The 27919-nt window shown below is 36.9% G+C and overlaps 4 protein-coding genes across 5 annotated transcripts in view; 1 reads left to right on the top strand and 3 right to left on the bottom strand.

The window, feature by feature from the left end:
* Positions 1 to 58: 58 nt before the first annotated feature.
* LOC109034328 (uncharacterized) lies at positions 59 to 8839 on the bottom strand. Of its 2 annotated transcripts, none has more exons than XM_019047407.2 (4): positions 8722 to 8839; positions 7532 to 7720; positions 6198 to 6243; positions 59 to 5062 (listed from the first exon to the last, which is right to left on the bottom strand). In XM_019047407.2, the coding sequence occupies exons 2-4, from the start codon at positions 7606 to 7608 to the stop codon at positions 2582 to 2584; spliced, it is 2604 nt and encodes an 867-aa protein (XP_018902952.2). In that variant the 5' UTR covers positions 7609 to 7720; positions 8722 to 8839; the 3' UTR covers positions 59 to 2581. The 2 variants fall into 2 exon arrangements, with proteins under 2 accessions (XP_018902952.2, XP_018902953.2); XM_019047408.2 differs by lacking the exon at positions 8722 to 8839 and adding an exon at positions 8208 to 8691.
* Positions 8840 to 8891: 52 nt separating this feature from the next.
* On the top strand, positions 8892 to 12207 carry mRpS34 (mitochondrial ribosomal protein S34). The gene is made up of 3 exons (XM_019047409.2): positions 8892 to 9423; positions 10460 to 10675; positions 11738 to 12207. Exons 1-3 carry the CDS (start codon positions 9250 to 9252, stop codon positions 11987 to 11989), a joined length of 642 nt encoding a protein of 213 aa, XP_018902954.2. The 5' UTR covers positions 8892 to 9249; the 3' UTR covers positions 11990 to 12207.
* Positions 12208 to 12753: 546 nt separating this feature from the next.
* LOC109034330 (tax1-binding protein 3 homolog) lies at positions 12754 to 19734 on the bottom strand. The gene is made up of 4 exons (XM_019047410.2): positions 19377 to 19734; positions 17399 to 17527; positions 16769 to 16846; positions 12754 to 16197 (listed from the first exon to the last, which is right to left on the bottom strand). Exons 1-4 carry the CDS (start codon positions 19431 to 19433, stop codon positions 16087 to 16089), a joined length of 375 nt encoding a protein of 124 aa, XP_018902955.1. The 5' UTR covers positions 19434 to 19734; the 3' UTR covers positions 12754 to 16086.
* A 3147-nt stretch (positions 19735 to 22881) lies between these two features.
* LOC109034384 (uncharacterized) overlaps positions 22882 to 27919 on the bottom strand; it is a 286237-nt gene continuing 281199 nt past the window's right edge. Inside the window, exon 11 of the mRNA XM_019047502.2 lies at positions 22882 to 26876. Coding sequence (XP_018903047.2) covers positions 26547 to 26876 — 330 coding nt within the window. The 3' untranslated portion in view covers positions 22882 to 26546. The remainder of the gene's footprint in view (positions 26877 to 27919) is intronic.

Raw genomic sequence — 27919 nt, 5'->3', positions numbered from 1 at the left:
AGTTATCATTATGGGATTGTCTGCGATGGGATGACAGGAAAAGAAAAACTTGATTGAATTAAATTAAAAAGAGTATAATAAATTAAAATTTTCAATCATTACAAAATTTTACAACAAGTTCATTTCTTTTGCAGAGATCAAGTAAAAATTATAGCGATGTTTAAATTGAGAAGGAGACAGTTACCTTGGCCCAGTGAGAGATGCAAAACAACGATAAAAACCATCCCTATTTTTCCGTTTTTCTATGTAGGTATATTTAAACCGATATATTTGTTTCTCTAAATGAGGAATTAAATTAAAACTTGACAGGTACTAGGCACAAAGACAATGCTTTAAAAAATTAACGACCCTAGGATTCAGCAAAAGAAGCTTGACTACGTTTCATAGGGGTCTTAAAGTTAAGTAGGTACACTTCTTTAGGTGGTTTCAGTGCCGCCCAGATGAGAAACCTGAAACCCCCAAGCCCGAAAGCAAGAAACTAAAGTAAAATAATGAATTACCTGCGCCGATTTTTTCATTCCGGTGTTGCAGTTTTTTCTAGATTTTGAAAAAATCAACGCAGGTAATTGATCATCCATCCGGAAAAATAAGCAAATCATATAACAGGGTTCCCAGCGATCTGGAAAAGTCAAAGGGAAAAAAATGGCCTGGAAAAGTCAGGGACTTCTGCTCAAAAAGTCTGGAATTTTTTCAAATACTGAGAAAAAAAATTAATAAATAAACAAATAAAAATAAAATAATTAAAATTGAAATTGCAATTCCTTCGTTGTATTTTGAATTTTCCACCAACTCGAACTCTGAACGAATTAGAGCTACTCTGTGTATCGGAACTGTGAGTAAATGAAACAAATTGAAAAATCATTTGCTTTCATCGATGCATGCATCGTTTCAGAAGGCATTTATATTTCGCCAATTTTTTTTTCCCCCAACATATTTTACCTTTTTTGATATTTCATTCGTGTTATGATACTATCCTAGCCTGGTTCTTATCAAAAAAAAAAAAAAAGCTAAACCAGATCAAAAATTGATGAAAATAGAGGAATTTTTACAAGAATCGAAAAATGCGCATGAAAAATGTCTCTTTCAAGGCAAACTAATTGAGTTTTCCGCGGAAAAATGCCTGGAAAAATTTTCATTTTGGCCTGGAAAACCTGGGAAAGTCAGGAATTTTTTTTTTCCAAAATTGGCTGGGAATCCTGTATAATCTTAAACTAAAATACCTGAGGAAAACATATGCAGTTAAACGAAAATAATTTAAAGTGCAAAAACACTTTTTTCATTTTTTCTTTCATTTTTTTAAAAGCCCAAGAAATAATTTTTTGTGCTACTGCATAAGTTTTCCTGAGGTACTTTGCTGTAGTTCCCCACTTCCAGATTTTGGAGTTTCAAATTTCTAATTTTAACAATGATAAAACCGCCTATGTCTATCCAGAGCCTCAGCTAAAATTGAGGGATTCTATTTCTTAAAACAAAGCACTGAAAGTGACGTAAGGGAGTGGCTGAGAGAGAATTTTCAAAAGGAAAATTACCTTGTGAAGATGGGCATTTCATAGAAAATTGGAAGATGCATATATAAGCACTATTCTTGGTGCCTTCCCTGACTAAGTTTCCCATGAGAAAGTGAATAAAACAAGTCAAAAGTCAGGAGAGTCTCGTTTCTAAATGAGCTATCACAGCCAAATCATCAGTGCTTACTGTCACTTACTTGTGCAGTGCTTAGCATAAGATGAAAAATCGAGACTTTGGTACCTAACTTGTGGTTCATGGTGACTCAGTATTTTGATCATCTGATATGAACCAAATTTGACTAACTTTTTGAAGTTGTTAACAAATGAATAGATCAAATAAAAAATGTACTACAGCTAAAATGGGATAGCTCCAAAAATATTTGTGTAACAAAATATGCAAATACAACAAAAAACTCATCCAATAAAAATTTAAAACAATTAGAAATTTTCAAACTTTCAGTGATTGAAAAATATGTGCGATTTCATTAAGATGAAAAATGATGACTTATTTCATCTGCTATGTGATAGAGACATTGAATGGAGTTGTTGCATGTGTGAGGAATTTGCTATTTGACTGTTAATTCCTATGTAAAAGTTCGCGAGAAACACGATGGTGCCACCGGTTTTCTCTGAAATCATCTCTCAAGCTCAAAAAAAGCTCTCAAGTTGAGGCCAAAATTGAGGGGATATCCCTTGCTATCCTGAGTGTCCACTTCTACATTAAAACAAACTCTTCATGCAAAGGTAGGGAGCAAATACATCGACAGGGCTGCCACTTTATTTGGAGACTCTATAACTGAAAACACTGCATCACTGCTAATGTATTTGCTCCCTATCTTTACATGGAGAGTTCGTCTTGATGTAGAGGTGTACTCTCAGGATAGCAAGGGATATCATTTCCATTTTGGCCTCGACTTGAGAGCTTTTTTTGAGCTTGGGAGTTGATTTAAGAGAAAACCAGTGGCACCATCGTGTTTCTCGCAAACTTTTATACAAGAATCAACAGTCAAATCGTAAATTCCTCACACATGCAACATCTCCATTTTTACAGTCATCTAAGTTTTCTTAAGTCATCAAACATTTAACTGTGGTTTGTTAACATGGATAATACTATGTTTCTTCAAGTATTCTTGGTTTAAAAATGTTTTGCCACAAAGATTACAAGCGACTGGATTCATTCTTTCGTGAGTTAAAAAGTGCCGTCGGAGAGATGCATGTTTCAAAAATGATTTGTTACAGACTGTGCAAATGAAAGGTTTTACACCAGAGTGTATCGCTACGTGATTTTTTAGGTGAGAGGAGCTTTTAAAACTTTTCGAACAAACTGGACACCTGAAAGGTCTCGACTCTGTGTGAGTTAAAAGATGATTCTTCAAGAATGATTCCTGAATAAACGTTTTTTCACAAATTTCACATTGAAATGAAGGCTCGTTTGAGTGAACTACAACATGCTCTTGTAAATGCAAGGCATGAGCAAATTGCATTCCACATGATGGACATGAGTATTGCTTTACATTGTCTGCACAGCGCTGTTTACTATCTTGAAGAGCATACAGGTTCTGTCCCTGTTTAGACGCATTTACTGGAGGACTTTCTGAAAATGATTGATCTACAGAATGTGTTAAAGAATGAAGTTCTAGGTCATGAGATGACTGAAATTCGACATAACAAAGAAAACATTTAAATAAAGGCTTATTCAGTGGGTTCTCTTTCTCGCTTGAATTCTTGAATTGCTCACCCAAAGCCAAGGGATCCAATCGAAAATGAATTAAAGTGTGCTTTTTTAGATTGGAAGAATCTGCAAAAGCTAAACCACAGAGGTTACAAGCAAAAGGTCGAGCACCGGTGTGAGTCAACATATGTCGTTTGACATCTGAAGGTCGTGTAAAGGCTTTATCGCAAACTGAGCAAGAAAATGGCCGTTTACCAGTATGAGTTAGAGTATGAGTGCGTAAATTACTGGAATTTGTAAAACTTAAATCACATTGTGAACAAGAGAATGGTTTTTCACCTGAATGAACAAAACTGTGTCGCTGTAATTCAGATGGTTTACTGAAAGCCTTATCACACGAGGGACATGGGTAGGGTAACCCTCCAGAATGTTTCATAGTATGAACTTTTAGGTTGTAACTTGTAGTAAAAGCAGTATTGCAGATTGAACATACATATGGTCTTTCTCCACTATGAGTGAGCAAATGCCTCTCCAGCTCAGACGGCCTCCTAAAAGATTTATTGCAAGTGATACATGGGTGTGGTTTTATTTTGGAGTGAGTTAGAACGTGCATCCTAAGATTACTGGAGTTGGTGAAGCTCATTTTACAAACCTCACATTGATAAGGTCGCTCTCCAGTGTGGATGACACTATGTCGATTGAGATCAGATGGCTTACTAAATCCTTTGTTACAGATCGAACATGGGTACGGCAACTTTCCGTTGTGTTTCATGTGATGTATTTTGAGATCATACTTTGTCGCGACTGCAACACCACATTCAGTACATGTAAAAGGGGCTTTATCTGCATGAACAAACATGTGCCGCTGTAGAGAATAGTTGGATGCAAAACTGCGTCCACATTCACCACACGAATAAGGCTTGACACCGGAATGAGTCCGAGAGTGTTGCTTTAATGTGGACGGGTCATGGAAAGCCATATCGCATTCTTGACATGCGTATGGGCGCTCTCCAGTATGGATCACTTTATGTCTTCGCAGATCAGATGGTTTGACGAAACCTTTCCCACAGGTTGGGCAAAATAATTTGGCACGATTTTCTCCCGAATGGGTCATAAAATGCATTTTTAGATTATGCTTATTAGCGAGGACTTTTTTACAAATTTTACACTGAAATTCAGCTGAGTCTTCATGAGTACTTTCTAAACTGGTAATACAATGTGGATGAGAGTGTGGTGGCAGCTCAGAGCACGTAGGCAAAGAATGAGAATAAAGAGATTGGTTAGATGGCTCGTCATCATCAGAGTAAACAACTTCAGGATCAATACTACAGACATTTGAGTGGTCGGTGCTGCCATTTTTAAAACCATCAAATTCTGGTTGCGATCCTCTCTCATGGAGCTCAGACTGAGGTGAAGGCACAAGGTTAGAGTAACTATTTAGAGATGATGCTTCATTTTGTCTTTCTCTGAATTGGGAGTTTCCATTTGAACTACTTGGAAAAGGAGAGCTTTGACTTTGATCATCAGAAAATGATGAGCTACAGTTTTGGCTGTCAGAAAATGCTGCGTTTTGATCGGAGAATGGCTGACTTTCACTGCGATTTTCGGAGAAAGTAATACTTCCATTCCGATTTTCAGAAAATGAATGATTTTCAGTTTGATTTTCAGCAAAGGAGTGATTAACGTTTCGGCTATTTGAAAAAGTGAGGCGTAAGAAATTGCGGTTATCTAAAAAAGCATTACGATTGTTACGGTTTTCCAGGAAAGAGTGATTGGATCTGGGTAGAAGAGGAAATGAGGCTGCGACTTGGGATGCATCTGGTCCGATCATTTTTGAAAGGGTTTCGAGATTCAACACATTTAATGTGTCTACATGGTTCACCTGCAACGTAAAAGAGAGTTATTATAATTCAAGAAAATCTTATCGTTATTTTACTTGATGAACTTTTAAAAACTTCACTTTGTTACTTCAGTGTTTTAAATATAGAAACTCAACCTTCTCTTAAATCATGGACATAATTTGGGAGATCAGTTGAATGAATTTCACTAGAATTTTTTTCTCAAATAAATCTGATTCTTTTGCATTGATATTTTTCTCATTTTTTTGTATAAAACAGTATGGCTGTACTTTGCGTGACAAATTTAACACAAATCAGCCCAACTGGACTTCATTTTGCAAATAGGAACTCAAATTTTTGGCTCACGTGTAAAAACACTACTGTGCATTGGGAAAATAATGGTGCATACATTGTTCCTAAACTGAACCAGATATTGTAGTCCCTAATCGAAAAATGCTGTGTAACTCTAGTTCATATTGCTTGATGTTTCCCATGTTTTATTTGCTTATTCACACAAAAAACTAGAGAACCAATTACCTGTAAACTTTTTGTGAATTTTCCTAAAAGTATAACAAATATACTCACACAAGGTTTAAAGGTAATATGTCGCCTGGTTTTCTAATTAAAAAGTAAATGACAGGCAACATGTGGTGAAGTCAGGCTTATCCTGCCTGGTGGACTGTATTTTGCAATCAGGGACTACAATTTCTGGTTCACCCGTAGAAACATTTACGTTCATAGGAAGACTAATGATACATACGTCGTTTCTTAACTAAGCCAGAAATTGTAGTTTTGAATAACAAAATGTAGCCTACTATTGATGTGTCTAAAAGAGACTGTGTGTCTCAATCTTGCCATCAGTTAATTGGACCCATTTTGCAATCAGGAACTACAATTTCCAACTTATTGGTTAAAACATCATAATTGCAAAATGCAGTTTGATTACTTTGTTTGATCAGAAATTTCATTTAGTATAATTTTTTGATCATTTGAAGCTTGCGATGCTTAACTGCTTTTCTTACTATTAACTATTTCACTTATCTTCCCTCCTGTTTTCATTCTGAAACAGCTTCAAGTAATCAGATAAAAGCTATATCCATAATTTTGAAATTTGAAACAATTACAGCACTGCACATCATTTACTACTATTATAAATCATGAGATGCAGTGAATACTTACATGTGGAGTTGGAACAGCAAAGTCAAAGTCTGATTTTTCAGGTATGCTGAAACAATGACAAAATATATGAAGCTCAAGAATTATTCATTTACAGACAAACTTTGAGCGAGAATTAAAAAAAAATGAAATAAATAAAGAGAAGAGTCCTTCCATAATGCTTTCATCCAGTCACTATCAAGGAATGGGGCTGCTAGGTTAAGAAGATTTAAGCGTCTAGCCTTGCACGAACTAGGGTCTTCTAAGAGGCTCATCGATAGAATTGTCGACTGTTGCCTTTCAGAGATCGTCGGCCCGACGATCTTAGAAGGCAACCGATGTGTTTCGGACTCAGCACAGACCAGATCTTGAGATTTTCAAGGAATTTCGTGCAGAAATGACTTAGAAATTGAAGAATTAAAGCCAGTTGGAGAGCCCCAGTTTGTGTGTGGGCTGGCCGCTATAGCTACTTAATTAAATTTTTTTTAAAAAAAATTCTTCAATAGTCAGTGCGAGCATTTCAGAGACTACCTGTTTCTTTATAATGAGCCCAGTTACATTAAAAAGAAAGATCAGAGACTTCCGAGCCATGTGATTGGGGAAGCAGGTCTAAATATTAATATTAAATATATTATATATATTATTTATTGTGTTTTTTTTTTTTTAAGTTCATTAAATTGGACAACCTTCAAGTCAGTGTATTTTGTCAAAATTTCATGTAAGTAGGTCATACAGATGGTGAAAGTATATCATTTCGGCTCTTGTGTAGAAAATGCCTACTTTCGATTTTTAATTTTCGACTTCAATTATTGCAATAGTTGACCTGCAACCTCCCCTCCTTTCGGATTAAGAACCATAATTTCTGCCTTATCTGTAAAAACACTTACATGTATAGGGAAACTAAAGGTACATACGATGTATCTAAACTAAGTCAGAAATAGTAGTTCCAAATTGCAAAATGAAATCCATTTAGTGGTACCTAGATTTTATGAAAAAGCTGTGGATTTCCCAGAGCGATTAATATTTTGGAGTGCTAAAAAGAGTTGGCAGTGAGGAGTAGGGATACAATGGGAAAGAGAAATGAGAGACTTAGGGATATGGTGAAGGAGTGGGGTGCAGACACATCGGTGCAGATGGTAGAGGCGAGGAGGGGGTTCAGGTAATCGAGTTTAATTACAGTTTATTGAAAGTCGAAGTTGAAAATCTCAGGTGGGTGTCTTCTACACAAGACCCAAAAATTCTAATTCATAACATTACAAAGACCATGACAGGCTCCTTTTACAAGGAGAAAAATTCTTTTTTGACATACTTAATATGAGAATCGGAATGGAGAAAGCAGAAACAGGTATGGAACAAACCGTTCATAAACTCGGTGATTGAGATCCTGAGCTAGATATCTGTTTTCAGTGAGAATGTCATTCTTCATTAGATCCATTGCTGAATTTTCTTCGACAAAGCTCAATGAATGTATTTGAGGACCCTGATATTTATTACATTGAGGCTATGAGTGAAAATTAATCTCCTCATATTGGGACAGCTAGAGAGACCTAAACAAAAAAATCAAAAAGAATGAGAGAAAAACACAGCAAAAAAAAAGGAAGCCACGCTTCATTTTTATGAAAGATGTACTTGGCAGAATATAATCAGCAGTAGAGCATTATGTAAAGGTAATAATGAGATGGAATGTAAAACTATGAATTGTTACTTCCCAACTAGAAATATTAAGCGGATCTTCTAGGACACTCTAGAGGTACGTTGACTCATTGGACAAGTAACTCTAATGCAGATAGATCATTTCACTCCAGGATTGATAATTCATTCATGCTTATGCACATGGTTAGTAATGCTATTTTATTATAGCGTCCTAAAAAAAACTTTGAGACCTAGCAAAAGTGCATGGCTCTACGTAACTTGTCTTAAAAGTGTTTACCTATTATTATTTGGAGTACTCGCAGTGAAGAAAACCCTTTTATAGTTACCAAACAAATAACTTGTAAATTATGAGGAGAGAAGAGGTAAGTCTAATGAACTCACGAGCAAATTTGTTGTACCCTTTTTTCAATTTCTGAGCTCGTCGAATAGCTCAGAGACAGTATATTGTATCACGTCTACAGAGCTGTTGGCTAATCATTGCCAAGATTAGCGAATGTATGTTGATACGACAGGACAAGACGGCCCTATTTCAACCTTGCAATAAATTGCCTTTCAATAACTTATCATGCTAAGTATTTTAAATAATCGGCCTGCAGTCTCCGAGAGGGATCTTGAAAATGGTGTTATTCATCTATATTCTGTGACTCCAAAAGGCAAATTGGAGTAAACTGACTAAAATTAGTCAATGTGGTTCAAATGAAATAATAAATGGTTGGATATTAATCGTACAGCAGAACTAACTGAGTTAAAAGGAGACTCAAAAGCAAGTTAGGCGGAGCGTTGCAAATCAACACACAGAGGTAACTTGTTAATACACTTGTTAAACACGAAACATTGGCTTTAGTGATGGAAAATTATGTCTAAACTCTAAAAACATTTATTGAAATATACTAACATTTGAATTGAAGTCACACTGTATCACTGATATCTTTCAACCCTGCAACTAACTACTGCCACTGCAATGCAATAATTATTATGAATTATTATATACAAGAACATAACCTAACTTCAATGTTTACTTTAACCAATGTGCAGATAGCAGGTTGCCGTTGCCTCCTAGTCCTATCCTATCAGACCATTTCGGGCTTTGCAAAGGTTTTATTAGTTCATTCCTGCCTGTGTCTACAGTTTTCTTGAACTTCTTATAACAATTATCTTGTGACAGGTTTTGGAAATCTTTTGAACCTTAATAACAACAACAGTCGTCCTTTAGCTCTCCATTACATAAATTTGGTCCACCCTCAAGTCCTCGCTCTCTGTGTCCGTTTGTATATCATTATAATCGAATTTATCTACTCTCTCTTTCTTTTAAAGTGAATTCATAATGTAAAGAGACAACTTGAATTTGTTTGTCAGTGTGACTGCACATTCTAGTGCCCTGTGATAGTACACCTCTGAATCTACTTTTTGGCGAACACTAAAAATGCCGTACATCTACATTGGACGTAAAACGACACATGTCGGTAAGACACTGTGGCAACTTCTGGGTAATTTAAAGGACTATGGAGTCGGCAGATTGATAATCAGAGGTTCTCAACAGCGTTATGAAGAACCATGTTTTCTTAGGATAGCTCGAGTATTCCCACAGTTTCACGAGGTAAAGTATATTTTAATTCTGAATTACTTAGCTGTGGCAAAAGAAGTAGAAATGTTCATTCCGTAACCAAAGGTAGTTTTACTTTGATGTAGAAGATACTAAGGTGACTTGTCAAGCTCAAGTGATGTGCTCGAACTGGCATGTGATATATTGCAACGATTAGGTAAAAAATCTCGGCAAATTTTGAATTTTTAGCAATAAAAGGATGTAGCCCCTGCGCATGAGCCTAAAAAATTATTCTAAACCCAAAAATCGGCAAACTTCAGAGAAATAAAAGCAGAATAGTGTTTGGAAAAAAACCTCTCATTCGATTCAGTTATCAATTTCTGTATCGAATGCGAGGTTTTTTTCCAACACTACCTACTCTGCTTTCATTTCTCTGAATTTTGCCAATTTTTGGGTTTAAAATGATTCTTTAGGCTCATGCCCAGGGGCTATCGTCCTTTGGTTTGCGTAAAATTCATAATATGCCGAGATTTTTTACCTGAAAGATGCGATATATCGCATGCTAGTTCGACCACTTCTTTTGAGCTTGACGAATCACCTTAATCAAAACTCAATGTATATGTACACCATGATGATGGCGCAATGCCAGAATGCATCAAGGAAAACTAAATAAAAAGGTATTGATAATATAGAAAACTCAGTTTTGTTTTCATTCACTAACCACAACACCTTGTAAAAATTACATACAATACATTTAAAACTAAGTAGCAGCAGAATTGATTGAATTTCTACGTTTTCTTCCTCACCTAAAAAGTTTAACATTTTCAGCTGTATTCAGGTTTTATGCTTTTGATGCATTTTTAATTTTCTCAGTCAAAAGTGACTAGCTGGGTTTCATTTCTAGGAGGATTCCCATTACAAAAATCTTGTATGTACTCAGTGAGCTCTTCTTTAAAATTTTAGGTATCAAAACTAGTCCTTGAATATAGGTAATACCTGAACATATGTATTTACCTGACTCTTTTATGTAAATCCTGTCATGTACCTACTCAGAAAGTCCTAAATGTATCATTTCATTGTTTTTTTCCAGCCTGAAGATGAGCCGAGAAAAGTAGCAGTGTGGGCTGAAAATGTTTTTCGGGGCAACAGATATCCAGATCTTGTTCAGATTATGCGTGTAACCAGAAAGCATGACTTTCAGTTAGTACCCAAAGAAGATGAGGATCGTCTCTATGAATTGGCAAAAGTTAAGAGGAAAAAACCAAACGTAGTCCCAAACAAGCGCTGTGTGCCACCTTTGTTGAAGGTAAGATTTGTTCTTCCAGGTATCTAGGTTCTCTAGGGACCTAGTTCAATTGGCAGTATTGTGTACTCTTCATAGAGACGCCACGTAGTCTCATGCAGCCTTGGAATGGAAAAGTTAAGTTTTTACCATAAAAAAATAACTGAGGTCGAACTGTAAAAGTAAAAACAAAACTGCAATAAATCTAAGTCTTGCACCTAATGGGTGTAGCAAATAAAATACCTATCAAGCATTTCTGCCATTCATTCTCAGCAAATCCTACATGACTCACCTGTGTACATATTGAATAGTATCCAATAGGTACCAAGATACAAAACCAAGTCCAGTACTTACAAAGAATATCAAAACAACCTGTCCCTAATCTCAAATTGCTGGAAAATGCCAAATGATTGTTTTTCCATTCCACCCTGACGATAAAATCTGCCAAATTTAGTTTTTTGGAACCTTTCTGCACAATTATATTTGCATTGATTTTTTTCCTTTCACACCTACATATGAAACACCTCATGAGCACTTAAGTATGAAAGAGTCAATCACCAACAATTAATTATGTTTGTTTCAAGGTTGCCGTATTCAATTAAAAATAAATTGGAAAAAAATGAATAAATGAATAAAATTATCAAACACCAAACAAGCCAATTAAATTCTAAAACTTTTGCAGTGATTTGCAATATCTTTCCGACAAATGCGGTGCTAATGAATGTCTTGTCACATACCTACAAAGAATATTTAAGGAATGTCTTTGGCATATACATTGACCATTTACAGTGATTATTGTTTCGCAGAATATTGCCTTTGGGAAATCTGAACAAAATACTCCACGAAAATGTTCAGCCTAGGTAAAATATTCAAAGGATATTAGACAATAATCAGGCTAGTTTGCTGCGTAAAGCTCTTTTTTGCCTTGCAAACCAAGTTTAAAGTTCTTGTGTGATAAAGCCTCCAAGTAAGCAAAAGTCTAATGCTTTTTGTTCACAAAAATGTGATCTGACTCCTTCATTTGTAATACCATTTGATCATGAGGTAATGAAAGTTTGATCGATCTGAGCTGTTGCTTTGTTTCAGGAACTCTTGTTTAGAGAAGCAGTTGCTGAAAGTAAAAAGATAGAAGAACCAGAATTGAAGCTCAATTTACGCAAATCGAAAAATAACGACGCCAGAGAAGATCCCACTTTACCAGCAACAGAAGGTCTTGGCACCCCACCTGTAGAGGCCGCATGCCTATACAGCAATATTGATACATATTTTCAAGCCAGGCAAGCTGGGACAACACACCCAAAGTTTCCGTATAATCGCAGTGGTAAATTAAATGGTTAGATTGATATGATTTTTTTTCCTTAACTTTCAGTCAGGAAAAATGCATATATTTTCATGTGAGATCTTGGGTTCTTTCATTATGCTTAGCATGAGAATATTAAGTTTTGCTGCGCAAAGTAGCTCAACCTACAGAATTTTTTTCTTTTTTGATTGTGCTGGCATTGATACAGTGGTACATGAATGATTTTATTATTAAATTGTTTTTTAATTGACTAAAATGTTCTTATTTTGTTGTGTGTTACATTTTATCAGGGAAAATAAGAGTGAAGGTCCTACCTTCACTCCAATTTCCAAGTTTTTGTTTTTTTGTTGTTTTTTTGTTGTTTTTTTTCGCAAAAAAAAGAAACACCAAGTCAGAGATGAAAGACATTATTCTCTTTTTGCTTAAAAAGCAATCTTAGATGTAATTATAACTCTCTAATAGACCAAAGGTAGGTACAAGGTAGGACCAAGACAAGGTACAAATTTAAAAAATCTGATATGTGTTTCATGACCAGAATTTCAGGTAAAATACGATTCTTGCATCGAATATCACTGAAATCAACTTCTAACCAAGATATCAATATTTTCATTGCGTTAAAATTCAGCATAAAGCTGAAAATCTTTCTTTACATTAGTACCAGAGTTTACGTGGAACAGAAACTTCACCTGTTCACACTGAAGGAAAATATCATGTACAGAAAGATAAATTCCGTAATGGATTTCAAATTTAGATGTTTCTTAGACATAAACCAAGAATAACTATAATAATAAATTAAAAACGATTCTGTATTTGGTCATTAAATTTATTAAACAACTAAGTAAAAAGGTAAATACATATAAAAGTAGAAAATAAATTAAAACACTGAGAAGATATAACAATTGCAGTTGTTGACTGAGAAATAAAACCACCCACATGAAAATTTCAATGAAAAGAGTTCACACAACTGTGATGTATTTAGGAGGACTCACAGTACACTATTGAGATATTTCCATTCAGTTTGATTTAGTTGGCAGAGCACATTAACAGTGAACAGGGCCACACACTGTTTGACTCTGGATATAATTCTCTGGGTAATATCTGAATTCCACTTTGTGTTCTCTTTTACCCGACTTCAGCATGCACCAATATTGTGGATGCATCCTTCCAACGTGATCAGTTATTGCATAAAAGGTTTAAATGATGCGAATGATATTAAAAAAAAATTTGAAAACATTAAAAGTCAGCCTTTTTAAAAAATTTGTAGGTAAAAAGTGTTGCTGACTCAGAAGTAGACTATCTTAAAAACACTATTTCCATCAAACAGATAGTAGGTATACTTCTCAGCCAACAAAATATTAAAAGAAGCAGGTTAGAATAACTTTCTCAGATACCGTGTTAATTTATTTTAACACAGGCAATGATCTGAGGAATTGATAATGATATAGACTTATTTTTTAAGGACATGGGGCAAAAAACACACACAGGTATGGATAAAAAGGGACAAAAACAGGAATGATACAAGTATATATGCCACAGAAAATACAGAAGCAATGCTTTTCTCGAACATTACATGGGAACAAAATACGTGCGTTGAAGCAAGAGCAGAATACCTAAATTGGCATAATTCTGTAAAAAAAACTTTCTTCCAAACTATTTCCAGCTTGTTACTCCATAAATACATGACTTGCCATTTCATCATGAACAAAAAACACTAAAAATTTGATATGAGAAAATTATTGTCGATTCTCTCACTTTCCAATTGGCATAAATATTTGTATTCCTGAGTTGTTTTGGACAGCAAGTCAAGCTAATCGGGGAAAGAGGAATTTTACCAATAAGACGGTTACTCATGGTCTGGTACTAATATTATTATCTCCTTCTAATGATTATATTTCTACATCAGAAAAGGTTCACTCAGAAGGAGTTAAGTATGCAAATAACAAGTAGGTAGTGTAGGAGTAGTTAAGTATGCTGTGTTTCAAACAAAAGTCTTGTTGGAAAACATTTTGGCTAGTGTTGACGGTAATTTAATCCTGAGAAAGTGCCGTTCAATCAGATACCACAATGAGTGTCAACTGTGATTTTGGTGTATATTTTAGCTGATACAAAGAAGTTGAATGTAATGAACAGGTTGATTTGACAAAACAGCAAATATGTGTCCTGATAACTCTTGAATTTTTTCAGAATGCATACGTACCTACAAAACATTTGAATATTGCATTTTCGCTTGTAAGATTCGCTTATAAGAGAGTAGATGTGCAGGTTTTTGGACAGTATTGACCGATTCAACTTCACTATTCTTTTCTTGGCAAAATGCACATCAGTCATAGGTAGGGCATATTTAGACAGCTGTGTGACCAGTAATATATTGTTACAACGGCCTCCCTTTGACCGGTCATAAAAATGGGTATTACCTGATTGGAAATATGTAGTTGAAATTAGAACTAAGTATTGATCAGCATTACTGCATAGCAATTATGGCACATGAGTAAAGTAAAATTACCTTGAAACTTCAGTATTTTCAATTAAACTAGCTTTTTTTCAAAAATTTATGTTACATAAGAGCCTAGATTACAAGAAAATGAATTTTCACTGACATGAGTAGTTAATGTACTAGGTGAAAAGGACTTGACAGAAAACGGATATTAAAAGAAATCTGGTCAACAAGGATTGAGATAGAGTTGACATTAAATGTTGAAAGAATAAATCTAACAATTCAAAAAGAGTTTGTGTTCATTTAATAATACTATAGGTCCTACAGGTTGTGAGGTAAATTGTTGCAAATTAATGGTCAGTTCATAAGTATTAAAGGCAATCGACTGTTTCAGTGGGTAGGAACCTTATTATATTGTTTGAACTTTGCTCCTTTAGAAAGGAGAGGAAAATTAAAATGAATTGGGCTGATATTTTATTTAGACCTGGAGACACGATGGATTTGCTTGTGTTATCAAATACAAAATTTGCAGCTAAATCACTTCACCACAACACTTTCAGAAAACAAGTCTATATTAGTAAAAAAAAAAACAGTTTAGAGTTAATAATGCTTGAAAGATGTTTCAGTATGAAGCTTTAAAATAAAATAAAAAATTGGAATGGTTGATCAAATTAAAATAAAAGGAAAAACATAACAGAAATTTCTCCTCGTTTCTTTAACAATTTTTCCAGGTAGAAAGCCTGGCAAAAAAAGGAGAAGCCTCAAAAAATGATCACAATATGACACTCAACAGACCTTCAGAATCAACTTGTGCGAAAACCGCTGGTGTTCATTTTTTCGTCATGTGAGATTTTTGGTGTCTAAAACTCCTGGAGATTTGGGGTTTTATAGGGATTTGAGGTGTGGTAATAGGTTTGGAGCTTAGCTTTTAAGCACAATCCATTCTCAAAATTAAAAGGCTTGTACAACTTTTGGCGATTTTCTCAAAATCAGAAACAGCAGCCATTAGCAGTTTTTTAACAATTATGCTGAGTAATTGAACCTCAATAAAACAATACTGATTACATGCACCTGAAAAGCTATGATAGAGACAAGAGGCATGACCTCAAAATACATACAATTAAAGAACTTGCTGCAAGAAAGGACAATTTAAAAAATGGTCAATTTCATCCTGATACTCCTTAAATAGAGGAACAAAAATAATGAGTCGGATAAATTAAATAATTAACTATTGTCTGAAAAGTCCTCTAAGACAGGAGAAAAAAGAGTAGATGTTTTCCTCACAGGCTTACTAAACAGACAATTGGCATGGTGCCAAACTTTGGAGCACACAATATTTTTTATCCTAGAAAATTGGCTTGATTCACTTTTTCAGCTTCAGCTTGAGGCTCAAAGATAATAATTTTACTACAGCTTTTTTTGTTAACTGACCTAAGTTTGAGATGAATAAATTGTAACATAAAGTTGTAACAGGTTTAATTTCCCTGTGCTAAAACTGACAAATTCGAAAGATATAGGAATTAACTTGGTTCGAGGTTATTTAATTTTCCGGAAAAAAGTAGACATACTAATGAGAAATACGGTTCTCAGGGGAGAGAAGCATTCGTTTGCCTGAGGAGGTTTTCCAAATGATGGTAAGCATGAATAACAACTGAAACTTGAAAACGGACTTACATTAACACGTACATATTTATTTTAAAATCATGTTGACGTAACTCCTTTTCTTGCGACTAGAAGATTCAGGACCGCTGGTTTCTTGATGTAATCTACTGCTTTCTTGTGTGTTACCATTGTAAAATCATACCCATTGCACTGAAAAAAAAGAGGATATAACTTCAATTTTAACTTAACCTTTGGTGCGAGGTCTGAATGCCAATGTTATTCTTTAATTGTATCAGAAATACTTCAAATAATACCTTTAGGTTGAAAAGAATTTTACGTCGATGTTGAGATAGGAACATTATTCAAGTTGCATCTGAGCAGTCCCTTTGGTTTAATTGAACATTATTGCAAATAGCAAGGTGTAATAAATATTGAAAGTAGAGACAATTTTAGCCTCATCTAGTAGGTAAGGCTAAAATTATCTTTATTTTTGGTTTAGTGGCAGCTGTCTTATGGCATATCAATGAAAGGAAAATCTGAGAATGAGACACGGTTGGTTGCTCTTTTGAACGCGATGCCTTTAATGTCATTGCGCTAGTTGTTCAGCCACCCTTGTGAGAATCATCGAACTCTTTAGCGATTTATTTATCTCACATCCACCAAATGGTTAGTACACTGAAACTCATTAGTTCATCTTAAAAATATCTTACGAATACAAAAAAATTGAAATAGAGAGGTTTAAAGTGACCCTTATCGAGAAAGTGAAAGACTAGGACCTCACCTGTAGTATTTTATCATGCTTCCTTAAGCCAGATTTTGATGCTGGACTACCTTCATGCACTTCTGTGACATAGATACCCTAAAATGGAGGACAAACAATTAAGGTTAGATTAAAGTAGATACATATTCAGCTTAATGTTAAGATTGTTTCAACTGCTATCTGCATCCAATTAAAAATTTAAAAGAGAGAGGGGGGGGGGGATTCAAACTTTCAGAGGGGAAGCTTCCTAATACTAGAGCTTAGAAAAAACAAAGGAAAGCCTGATTCATTAAATGCTGTCCAATTTTTGAAATTTTAGTGAATTTTTGCATTTGATTGTCAGGCCCAAAAACAACAAGCATTACAGAAAAGTAGAATGTATTTTAAGTAAATTGCCGAGATGAAAATGAGGGACTGCTTTGACTTCATCCTATCAGTTAAGTATTTAGCTGAGAGGGTTTGAGAAATACTTAGGAAGTTAGCCCATTAAGTTGAGCCACTAAAAGTCATTTAAATGAGTCACTAGTAATTCAGAGAATAAAAATTTCATTAAAATTAGAAATGCATTTAACATCACTTCTTCTCATGATTCACAACCAAGTACACTGAGATAAAATTTTATTCTTAGTGTCAGCAAATTAAAGGACTTACATTGTCGGTGTATCCTTGAGGGCTTTTTCTAAAATCCTGGTCAATACCTCCTCCGATTTTGAACCCACACTTCATTACTTCTTTACCACCGCTATCTATTTCAGTGTCTTTATGTAATGTTATCGGAATCTGTTAAAAAAAAACCAAAGTAAGGTAAGTAAGTATATTTGATACTTCTAGGGTGAAACTAAATAAATATGTGTGCTGATTTGAGAAGTGAGAAATGTTCCTCCTTGCAAATTTTTTTAAGATGTGTAGCAAAAGTACATCATTCCTTTGTTACATTTTATCTTAGTAAGAAAAATTATCTGCAAAAATTTGAAGTGATAAAAAAAGTTTTTATCCTTTAAAAATGAAAATAATCAAAAAGATGACATGAAAGCATGGAAATTGCTATTCAGTTTTAACATCACCACATGACAACGCATTGGCAAAAGGACCAAAATGTGAAGATTCTTGGTCTTGTCTCTGCAGGGTGCTTTCATGAGATTTGTCCCAGGGTCAAGATGAGAAATAAAACTTCAGGGATTTTTTGCAGCTAAGTAATGTCTTCATAGGATGAGGCTTTCATACTCCTGCCACAAGTTTGCGGAAGAGGGTAAATTGGTAAAAATCAAGTATTTAACCAGAATTAGGATAGGTACTCAATCTCTCAAGTGAGATTTTTACCTACAAAAAATGTCCTGAAAACGTCCCTTTAAGACAAGGGCTGTGCGATTTCGTTTGATTGACCATTGATGCTCAATAAAAAACATGAGAGATGTTGTCAGCTAAATTGGCAGTTGTTTCCTTTAGATTGTTACACACAGCAGACCAATTTACGGCTATGCGCCCAGTGGCTGTACTGAGGTCAATCCTCGATTATTGTTGGACCATTGCATTGCAATCGCTGGCAAACTGAAAGAATTTTTTTTTTTTTTTTTTTTTTTTTTTTTTGAGATTAATCACGCAATTAAGAAATTAAAGAAATTTTTTTAGCTGTGTCAATGACAAGGGGAACACTGGCTGTGAAGATACACTTAGATATCAATGTACCGGAGCGTTTTGATATTGGATATACCCAAGCATTTTAATACAGATTCTGAAAAAAACAACTGCCAACTTACAGCAGAGTCATCGTATGTTGAAACAAATGTCAACCTCTGATTATCTCTGAATCAGCACCACTGAACAGGATTATACATGAGGTGCGTTGTGGAAGTAAACTTTCTGTTTTTGCGTTGGGTGCTCAACGCTAACAGATATCACGTGACCATTGACTTACCCGTTGGGAAACGTGTTGTCGGTTGTTTCTGTTGACTAAAAACTGTTGTGTTTTGAGTGCACAATTACAGTTAGAGGTTAGCTCAACGCTCTCAACTACATCCTGAGACCGATGACTCGTTGACTTCCGTTTGGTAAACAGTCCAGGACATCAGGCAATCGAAACGGAGTCGAACAACACCGAATGTTTGGAATCGGGTAATTCCATTGCCGAACGATCCTAAGCAGTTTACTTTGACAACGCAGCTATGCAGTCAGATAGCACCACCGATGAGTGGTAACTGAGACTTTACTTTAGTCTCAACATAGGATGACTCCGCTCTATCTGACAATATCTTTGATATTTAATAGTGTCACATTTTAGCAACCAACGAGAGAAAGAAAGGAGGAGCGAAGTGAGGTTAGAAATGCTGTATAATTTTGGTAACAATCCTGAGCAGTCTAAAGGTTGTGTGGTCATTACTTAGAGATGTTGCGTGTTCACACAGAAACATGAAAGTTATTAGGTGACGCAAACAAAGTCGACCGCTTGGCATTTGGGGTACTTTGACGACACACCTGTGGCGTCACCTCATTGAAGTGAAGCAGATATTACTCCCTTAAAGAGACAGATTTACCTCGTGCAAGACAGTACCGCTGCTATCAGTATAACTGCTCTTACGATAAGATTTCTGTACTTAAAGTAGGTTCGAGTACTTATACCAAAAAGACTTACGCTTAAACACTCCATGGCTGTGCCTGCCTGATGCTGAAATGCCATTTTTGCACACATTTCAAAGAAGGGTGTAGAAAAACTCGTGACAGCAAAACAAAAACACTCGAAAGATAACTTCGGAAACCCAGGTATGGATCAGTTGCACTTACAATACTGTGAAGCACAGAATTGTGAAAATAATTACTGAGAAATTGGCCGGCCGCCTGGATGGAAGATTTTAACGTAAACGTAAACAAAGTCAAAAGATTCACCAGCATCAGGTGAAGGGTGAGGAGGGCAAGGTTGGGGCGAGGGTGAGGGGTAGGTTTATTATGATTGGTCCAGACAGGGACCAGTTCTCGTCCCTGGTCCAGAGAGTCCAGAGCGTTCCTGGAGGCTCATGCTCATTCCAAAGATCACTGACTGGTTCATTCCATTTATTCCGAGTTGAACCTATAGATAGCGGGAATTTCAAAAATACCTCCGGATATCCTGTTGATCAGATCAAAGCATTTTCGACTTTACATGCAGAGTTCAGGGCCGGATTAAAGGGGGGGGGGGGGCTACATGGGCCGCGGCTCATCAAAAGTTTACATGGAATACCTACTGTCAGTTAAATAATATCCTGGCTTAAAATTTCTTCACTATACATACTTATGAGTGTGAAGTTGCTATTTTTGAAGAAGCGGGTTACTTGTTCCTGCGAAAAATAGTTTTTCATAACCCGCCATACAATGCTCTGGTTTCTAGCAATCGTGATTCTCAAATTTTGAAGATTTGACTGGAAAGAGTTACCCTATTACTACGTTTCACAAAAACCGACAGGAGCCTAGGTGACATTTTGGGCCACGACCGCCATCTTGGGTTTACGAATTTTGGAAATTTGACTAGAAATTTGAGTTTCCCGTCGAAAAATACCCTGAGGAACCGAGTTTCAGCGAGCTCGAACGAAGAGAAACCGAGATAGCATATTAGGCCACGTCCGCCATCTTGGATTTGAGAATTTTTAAAAATTGACTAAAAATTCGAGTTTCCTGTTAAAAATACCCTGAGACACCGAGATTCAGAAAAATCCATCAAACAGGAGCCGACATAGCATTTTAGGCCACGTCCGCCATCTTGGATTTGAGAATTTTCAAAAATCGACTAAAAATTCGAGTTTCCCGTCGAAAAGTACCCCTGATCCCGCAGTTCACAAAGCTCTAACGAACAGAAACGGAGGCCAGAACCGGGGCTCATTTTAGGCCACATCTAACATTTTGGAGTTGAGAATTTTAAAAAATAGACTAAAAATTCGAGTTTTCCGTTGAAAATACCGTGTGATACCGCGTTTCACAAGACTCGAACAAACAGAAACCGAGATAGCATTTTAGCCAACGTCCGCCATCTTGAATTTTAGAATTTTAAAAAATGGACTAAAAATTCGAGTTTCCCGTCGAAAAATACCTCCATGACAACGAATTTCAGAAAAATCCATCGAACAGGAGCCGAGATAGCATTTTAAGCCACTTCAGTCATTTCGGATTTTCGAATTTTGAATTTTTTAAATTTTTACAGATTTTGATTTAAAACGCGTAATACTCAAAGTCGAAGCTCAGATTCGGATTCCTCGTAAAAAATCGATGCGATATCATGTATCATACCCTGACACTGAGTTTCACAAAAATCCATCGAACAGGAGCCGAGATAGCATTTTTAGCCACGTCCGTCATTTCGGATTTTTGAAGTTCGAAAATGTGACTTAAACGTAGAATGATGTTGACAAAAAATGTTCATAATTTTGGAGTCTTCAATCGAGCCGTAATTTAAAAAAAAAATGCCGAAGAACATAATTTTACATTCTATGATTTTTTTTACCGCCGAGAAGATTTTCTCATAAATCAATAAAGACAATAATGCTTGTATGAAGAAGAAAGAAAGCTAATACAAATACAATAAGAAGAGTCACATCAAGCAGAGGCCCACTTTCATTCAGCGATTTTATTCTTGATTCTAAATAAAATCTTCTTGACGGCACGCTCAAGAATGTCAAATGAAGAATGTCGCCTGAATCAAATCACTTTTTCTTTAATGAAATTCAAAAATTAGGTATGCTAAACGTTATTAAATACGGATGCTACGACTTGGTTAGTTTTTTGGACTATCGCTCTCTATTTTTGCCGTAGTATCTTGATTTATTTTGCGAGGAAAGCTCCTTACTAGTAAATGATGCCTGTCATTCTTGATACATTGGAGCGCCTTCAATTTCGTATTACACTGTGCAACACCTCTGTTGCGAAATAGTTGCTTGAAGCGCCGTGGCACGCCGCGCGACAAGCGCATTGGCGCCTACAAACCTAACAGGGATACTTCACGCATTGCGCGATGCGTGAAGTATCCCTGTTAGGTTTGTAGGCGCCAACACGCGTTCAAGTTTCCCGCGATCCGGGCAGTTTTTTCAGTCTCCGCCGACCAGGTTTGCACGGGCTGAAGGAGGAGTGAGAAAGAACTACCCAAATCAAACAAACGATTGCCTAACTTTTTATTTTGTATGATTTGATTGTTTGGTGGCGCGAGCGCGAGCTCGCAATGCTCCCGCTAAATTATATTAATGAGGTTCCCTTCCAACTCGGACGGAAAGTTAGAATCTGCCGTGATTTTTCCAAGATGAGACGAAAAATATTATTTTGATGCTTCATTTAAGTTTATTCGTGTACTTTCCTTAAAAAGGGAAAAAGAAGTATTTGTAGGAACCTCCGAACCAACAAGAACGGATCCAAAATTAAAAAGCCCGTGAATTAAACGGGCCGGCAGAGTTCATGAGCCGCCGTAACATACTAACTGCAATCAGTGTTGCTATCAGCTCGCTTTTGCGTCTATGATGTGCAGAATATGAACGTTAATTATATTCCTCCGAGTGATCAAATGAGAAATTGAAAAAGGAAGTATTATAGAAATACAAAGATAAATTGATAAAAACACAAGGAGTTTCAACACAAAAAAAGTTGAAACGCGCGCCGATAACGAGTCCTAAATTGGTTGAGAGCACCTCGATTTTGATCCTGAAAGGACAAAAGAATAGATACCTTGATTGCACAGTTGGATATTTTCAAAGGCGCCTAGATAGCATGTTAGGCCACATCCAACATCTGGTATCTTCGAATTTTGAACATTTTAGTTGAGATATAAGAGGCCCGTCAACAAATCCCACCTAATACCAGGTTTTACGAAAATCGATTGAAGAGGAGCCGCATATCGCACGATTAGTAGGACTCTACAAGGTGGAGCGATACTAAACATTAGTGCGCCTTCATTTCCGTATGATACTGTGCAATACTTCTGTGGTGGAATAGTTTCTCAGAGCGCCTTCTGAGCAACTATTCCGATCGAATTAAGAGACGTCACTCGTCAGTCTTCGGTACTTCAGTGAGAGCTTGGAATTTTCTTTGTCAGATGTTTTGAACAGATTTTCAACATCGCGTATAGCGACCGTTTTGGAGGCCTGCTTACCATATGCTAGCCGGATGGTGAAAAAAAGAAACGAACGTAATATTCACACGAGTATTTATTATCGTCTGTACAATAATAGCCACATTATAAACAATCTTACAGTATAATTAGGTTAACAGTATTTTAAAGTTACTTTGGTGGAAAACAAACAGCTTGGCTGCTTTTCGCAGCTGTCCTAAAAATCTGAGAATAAAAAATGTTGCAAATCAAGCATGCAGCGAGCTATACAAAGAACAAGCACAGAGCTCGACCTAGTACCTTCTCTGTGACAGTAGGTCATAAATTAGTAGATTTTATAGGGTTCAACATAAAAATGTACCATTTGGCATAGCCTTTGGAACTTTATGATACAAAAAGGGAAGGAATAACAAGGAGGAAGAGAGAAGAGGAAAGAAGAAAGGAGGAGGAGGACAAACAAAAACTGCAAAATGTTGACTCGTCAACAAAGACATTTCAATGGGAGGAACTTAAATGTACGCATTAAAATCGAATCAACTTGCCAAGATTGGACTTAATTAAAAGTTGTAAAAAAAATATTAAAAAGTACATTCCCATTTGGGTCAGTGTTCAGCGTGGTCACCTTAAAATTTGAACAGTCTGTTAGATGTTAGTATTTCAAGTTAGACTAGACCCTTCATTCAAAACTGTGCTACTTAAATCGGCACTCAAGTAAGTAAGTGGCAAGCAGGTCAAAATCGAGATTTAAAAGGAAGATCCATAGATGGTGCAAGGCAACGTTTTGTTCTACTGAGTTCAATGAACGGAAGAAATCCCTCCAGTAGAACTCACGGCAACAACTCTCTTTAGCTAGACCAAAAAATCCTGATGAAAGAAGGAGAACACATTAATTGAAAAAATAGATGCTTTGTAAGTTTTGATTCAGTTGAATGTAGACATATGTTGAGTTACTTTACTTGCAAGTTTGGAGTAACACAGCTTGAATTATGTCCTACCTATACAAGGGCCAAATAGCCCTTCATAGATACGTCTCACAAAGAAACAGATTGCACCCCAATTGATCATTTACTGTCTCATCCTCATGCCACCTCCTCCACGGGTTCACCATGTGTTCAGCTCTTCAAGCTTAATCTTCCACTTGAACTACTTTAATTTGACAATTAAGATTACCAGGCGGCTGCTACTCACAGTTTTACAGTGGCGGAAAGCTGAAATTTATTGTGGTTCGCCTCATTCCTTATTTTGCTCTCAATGGACGAATAAAAACAATAGGGTTCCCTAGTTTGTAGCGGTCAATTTAAAATTGGTGTTCGTTCGAGCAATATCCGATCTCACGGTGAGAGCAATAATCAACAATATTATTCAGGTTATTTTTATTTTTAATTTCTTGCAGTTCGATTTTTTCAGAGTTGAAATATATAGGTATTGAAAAAAATTAGGATTTTGATGAGAATCCAAGCGTAGGCTGCAAAGTATGAGATTTTCCGAAACCGAAAAAATGTATAAGAAGAGACATTTTAAGAGCATACACGAATTTGAAATCAAAGATTGAGCTGAAAAATTTCTACATAACTGTGGAGCTTCAAATTAGGAATTTTGATGCTTGATGAAATTGCTTCGAATAAGTAAGCTTTAACAGACCGTCGTAAATGATTAACTTTTCATGGAAAAAAGTAAATGTGAATCTCCCTATTCCCTTTTGAAATTTCTTCACAATATTTACTTGGCTATTCGGATACTTTACTCGGAAGTTCTGTAAATGTGATCAGAAATGCATTGCATACATTTTCAATTAAAATGTAAGAAAATCAGCAGGAAAATAATAAAACCAGAAAAAAATCTTCTCAAGGCTTACTTAATCGTATCAAACTCATTTTATCTGTGGTTTGTTAGAATGGGCCAGAATGGACAAGGTAAGAATTTAAGCATTCCAATATTTGTTTTTTAATCAAAATTCCATATAAAACACGATTTGAGCAACGAAAATTACTGCGATCAACGCCAAACTAAGACATTAACATTTTTAGTTTGCATTGCTTATGGAAAATTTTAATTCTCCGCTCACAAGAGAAACATTTTTCCTCTTGTATCAAATCGCGAACTACAACGATTTTGGCGGGCTTCTTAATAGAGCAAAGTTCCTTCCCCATCTTGAGTTTTCAAAGAGTTAACAACGTGAAACAGCTGAGCTAAAGCACCAAAAGTGAGGTTGCCACATTTTTATACCGCAGGGACTGCTACAGAAACGTTTCCTGCGCGTTTTGATTCCTTTAGAGTTTCGATTTTCATGAGCGGGAGGTTTAAATTCACCCGTCAACAAAAATTAAATATCTTGGGAGTTAGTTTCAGTAATTTTCGTCGCAAGGGTGTGTTTTGCATGTTTTCGTGAAGAAAAATCTATCAGAATGCTTAAATTTGTACCTTGTCTACTAGTCCGTCGGCTGTTCGCGAAATAGCCGAGAGAGATGATTTTTGCCTAGCCACAAATTTGAAGGCGCCTCTTCCCACCATACGCTCAGCTGAAACTTTTGATTAATAAATAACGATTCTTGAACGCCATACTAATAACTCGAAGCAGTTAAATTTAGTGCAGAATTATTTACGATCATCCATCTTTGCGCATAGCGTCATCGCAAAATTTTCTACCAAAAAAGCTATAAGTCTCGCTTACTGTTGCCGATCAAAAAGAGGAACTCAAAATGAGGCATCAATGAGCCCCAATTCGCCCCGATCCTACAGCTGGTCAACACCTCACAAATTTCGTTACTTGAGTCATTTTAAACTTCTGTCTCTGTCGTGGGAAAAGGACTACAGAGTAAAGACATCCTACAAAGGCTCTGCGGACTGATTGTTGAAATTGATAGACAAAGGAGACCTAGGGAGTACGGAGCAATCCTATTGGTTGAAATGGGTGGTTCTTATAGACTGAAGCAGTAAAGACTGATGGATTAACTATACGGTCTCTTTTGGGATGCCGTTTGTCTATTACCTATACAACCTATGTCCATTGAAACCACCCGCTTCTACCAATAGGATCCCTCCTTGCAGTAGCGAGGCGTGAATAATCGATTATCGATATTTCCCCATTTGAAGCTATGGCAAAGAATCGATTATTGAGGTGTTCGTTGCGAACACCTTGTTTATCGATCCTTTTTCATAGGTTTAAATGGCAGATCAATCGATAAATCGCATAGCACGACTCGCCACTTCCTCCTTATCCCTTTTGCCTTCTTTATCTATAGCTTTGTCTACCAATTACAACAATCAGCCCGCTGGTCGACCTCATCAACACATTGCTTCTGCTACCGTTTCGAGGAATCGTTCCCAAACCTCAAGCCGAGTGCAACGGCATCTACACCATTGACGTATAATACAATCTAGACCGCGCATTAGGAAATTTCGGCAAGACTAGAGTCCCTTCAGGCGAGACGATAGGCAACTCAGCAACACCCAATAAGTGTACCGGCAATACATACTGAGACAATGGAAATGCCAGTCTTATCAGTGCCGTTGCCTGATACGGGTACACTTAGCTCGTATATCCGGCGGTATCAACTAGGCTGAAGGCGCGTCTTTACCCCCCTAGCTGTCTTACCTTCCCGCCTAAAGTCGGGCCCAATGCGCGGTCTAGATTGTATTATACGTCAATGATCTACACGGAAACTATAACGCTGCCTTTCCATCTTGTTGCGACAAGGGGAAGTATTTGGCACTTGTTTGGCGCTGAGCCTCGTTGGGCTCCGTTCATGAGCAGATGGTGGAGATGGGGTCCATCTGGAGGTCGCAGACGTCCCTGCGGCCGCACTTGTAGGTCTCGACGGTGTCGTGGAGGAGCGGCAGGTGGGGGAGGTCGTCGCCCGGGTAGCCGGGGTAGTGGTAGTACGGGAGCCTGTATTCGTCCATGCCTTTGTGCTCGTGTGCGTGTGCCTGGGCCTCCGCGTCGGCCATGTACTTGAGCTTCACCAGCGCCGGCGCCATCTCGTCCTCGAGGTCGTCGAAGTCCTCGTCGTACTCGTCGTCCAGGTCCATCCACGACTGGTCCGACGGCAGCCAACACGCGAATATGAACCAGTTCTGCCGGCCAAGACAATGCTCAGAATTAGCTCGTGAGATTATAAGCCGAAGCCAACTACAACCTACATAAGGTGATTCGATGGACGCCAAAGGGCTTTTTTTTATGCGGATCGCAGTGGAACGCGGTGGATCGCGATGAAGATCGATATTTTTTTATTTCGTTCCTCAGCCGTGATCCAAGCGTTCCAGGTGGATCAGGGTGGAACGCTGGATCGCTCCTCCGAGGTGGGGCGAGCTCGCGATCCACTGTGATCCTAACCTAATGCGAGGAAGTTGCCGTCTCCAACAAATCAAACCAAATTCCAAGTTTGGATTTTTTAATCACTTGGAACACTTTGGATCGGTCCGGATCGCCCAGGATTCCGATCCAGTGCGTTCCACTGCGATCCACCCTGTTCCGTGATAAAAAAAAAAAAAAAAAAAAAAAAAAAAAAAAAAAAAAAGCCCTCAAATTTTGTGTCAGAACGACATGCGATACATCGCATTAATTGGTTCCATTTTTCAGCTACTCGTCATTTTTCTAGAATTTTGAGATCGCAATTCTGCTGTCAGGAGACTAAAGAATTCATTTACCGATTTTGACAAACTTTATCGTAATAAAGGCGTGGTTTTTAGAGGAAAAGTATAGCATTCAATACTGATATCGAAACTGCACTCGGATGCGATATTTTCCTCTAAAAAAAACCACACCTTTATTACGTTGAACTTAACTGTCAAAATTGGTAAGTGAATTCTTTAGTATCCTGACAACAGATTTGCGATCTCAAATTCGAGAAAAAATGACGAGTGGTTGAAAAATTGGAGCCGATCGACGCGATACATCGCATGTCGCTCAGACACAAAAAATGGCGTCCGTCGATTCACCTTAAGGCTACATTTTGCATTTAGGAACTAAAATTACTGGTTCAGTTTAAAAACAACGCATGCGCCATTTGTCTCCCGACCGACATGTGCGTTTTAATGGACGAGTCAGGAATTGGAGTTCCTAATTGCAAAATGCAGCCCAATTTAAAGTGCTGCTACGCAATTTTAGATTTGCGCAG

This window comes from Bemisia tabaci, chromosome 4, assembly GCF_918797505.1.
Source record: "Bemisia tabaci chromosome 4, PGI_BMITA_v3".
Classification (NCBI taxonomy): Eukaryota; Metazoa; Arthropoda; class Insecta; order Hemiptera; family Aleyrodidae; genus Bemisia; species Bemisia tabaci.
The sequence above is the reverse complement of the archived record's forward strand: the minus strand, read 5'-3'. Positions and strand labels throughout refer to the sequence as shown.

Excerpts from the sequence above, each read along its gene's own strand:
- LOC109034328 (XM_019047407.2), bottom strand. The coding sequence starts at position 7,608 with ATGGATCTAATGAAGAATGACATTCTCACTGAAAACAGATATCTAGCT. Across the intron at positions 6,244-7,531 it reads AATCACCGAGTTTATGAACG|CATACCTGAAAAATCAGACT; the intron begins GTTTGTTCCATA and ends TCATTGTTTCAG. Across the intron at positions 5,063-6,197 it reads TTGCTGTTCCAACTCCACAT|GTGAACCATGTAGACACATT; the intron begins GTAAGTATTCAC and ends TTTACGTTGCAG.
- mRpS34 (XM_019047409.2), top strand. The coding sequence starts at position 9,250 with ATGCCGTACATCTACATTGGACGTAAAACGACACATGTCGGTAAGACA. Across the intron at positions 9,424-10,459 it reads TATTCCCACAGTTTCACGAG|CCTGAAGATGAGCCGAGAAA; the intron begins GTAAAGTATATT and ends GTTTTTTTCCAG. Across the intron at positions 10,676-11,737 it reads GTGTGCCACCTTTGTTGAAG|GAACTCTTGTTTAGAGAAGC; the intron begins GTAAGATTTGTT and ends GCTTTGTTTCAG.
- LOC109034330 (XM_019047410.2), bottom strand. The coding sequence starts at position 19,433 with ATGTGTGCAAAAATGGCATTTCAGCATCAGGCAGGCACAGCCATGGAG. Across the intron at positions 16,847-17,398 it reads CTCAAGGATACACCGACAAT|GGTATCTATGTCACAGAAGT; the intron begins GTAAGTCCTTTA and ends CCTCCATTTTAG. Across the intron at positions 16,198-16,768 it reads AGCATGATAAAATACTACAG|TGCAATGGGTATGATTTTAC; the intron begins GTGAGGTCCTAG and ends CTTTTTTTTCAG.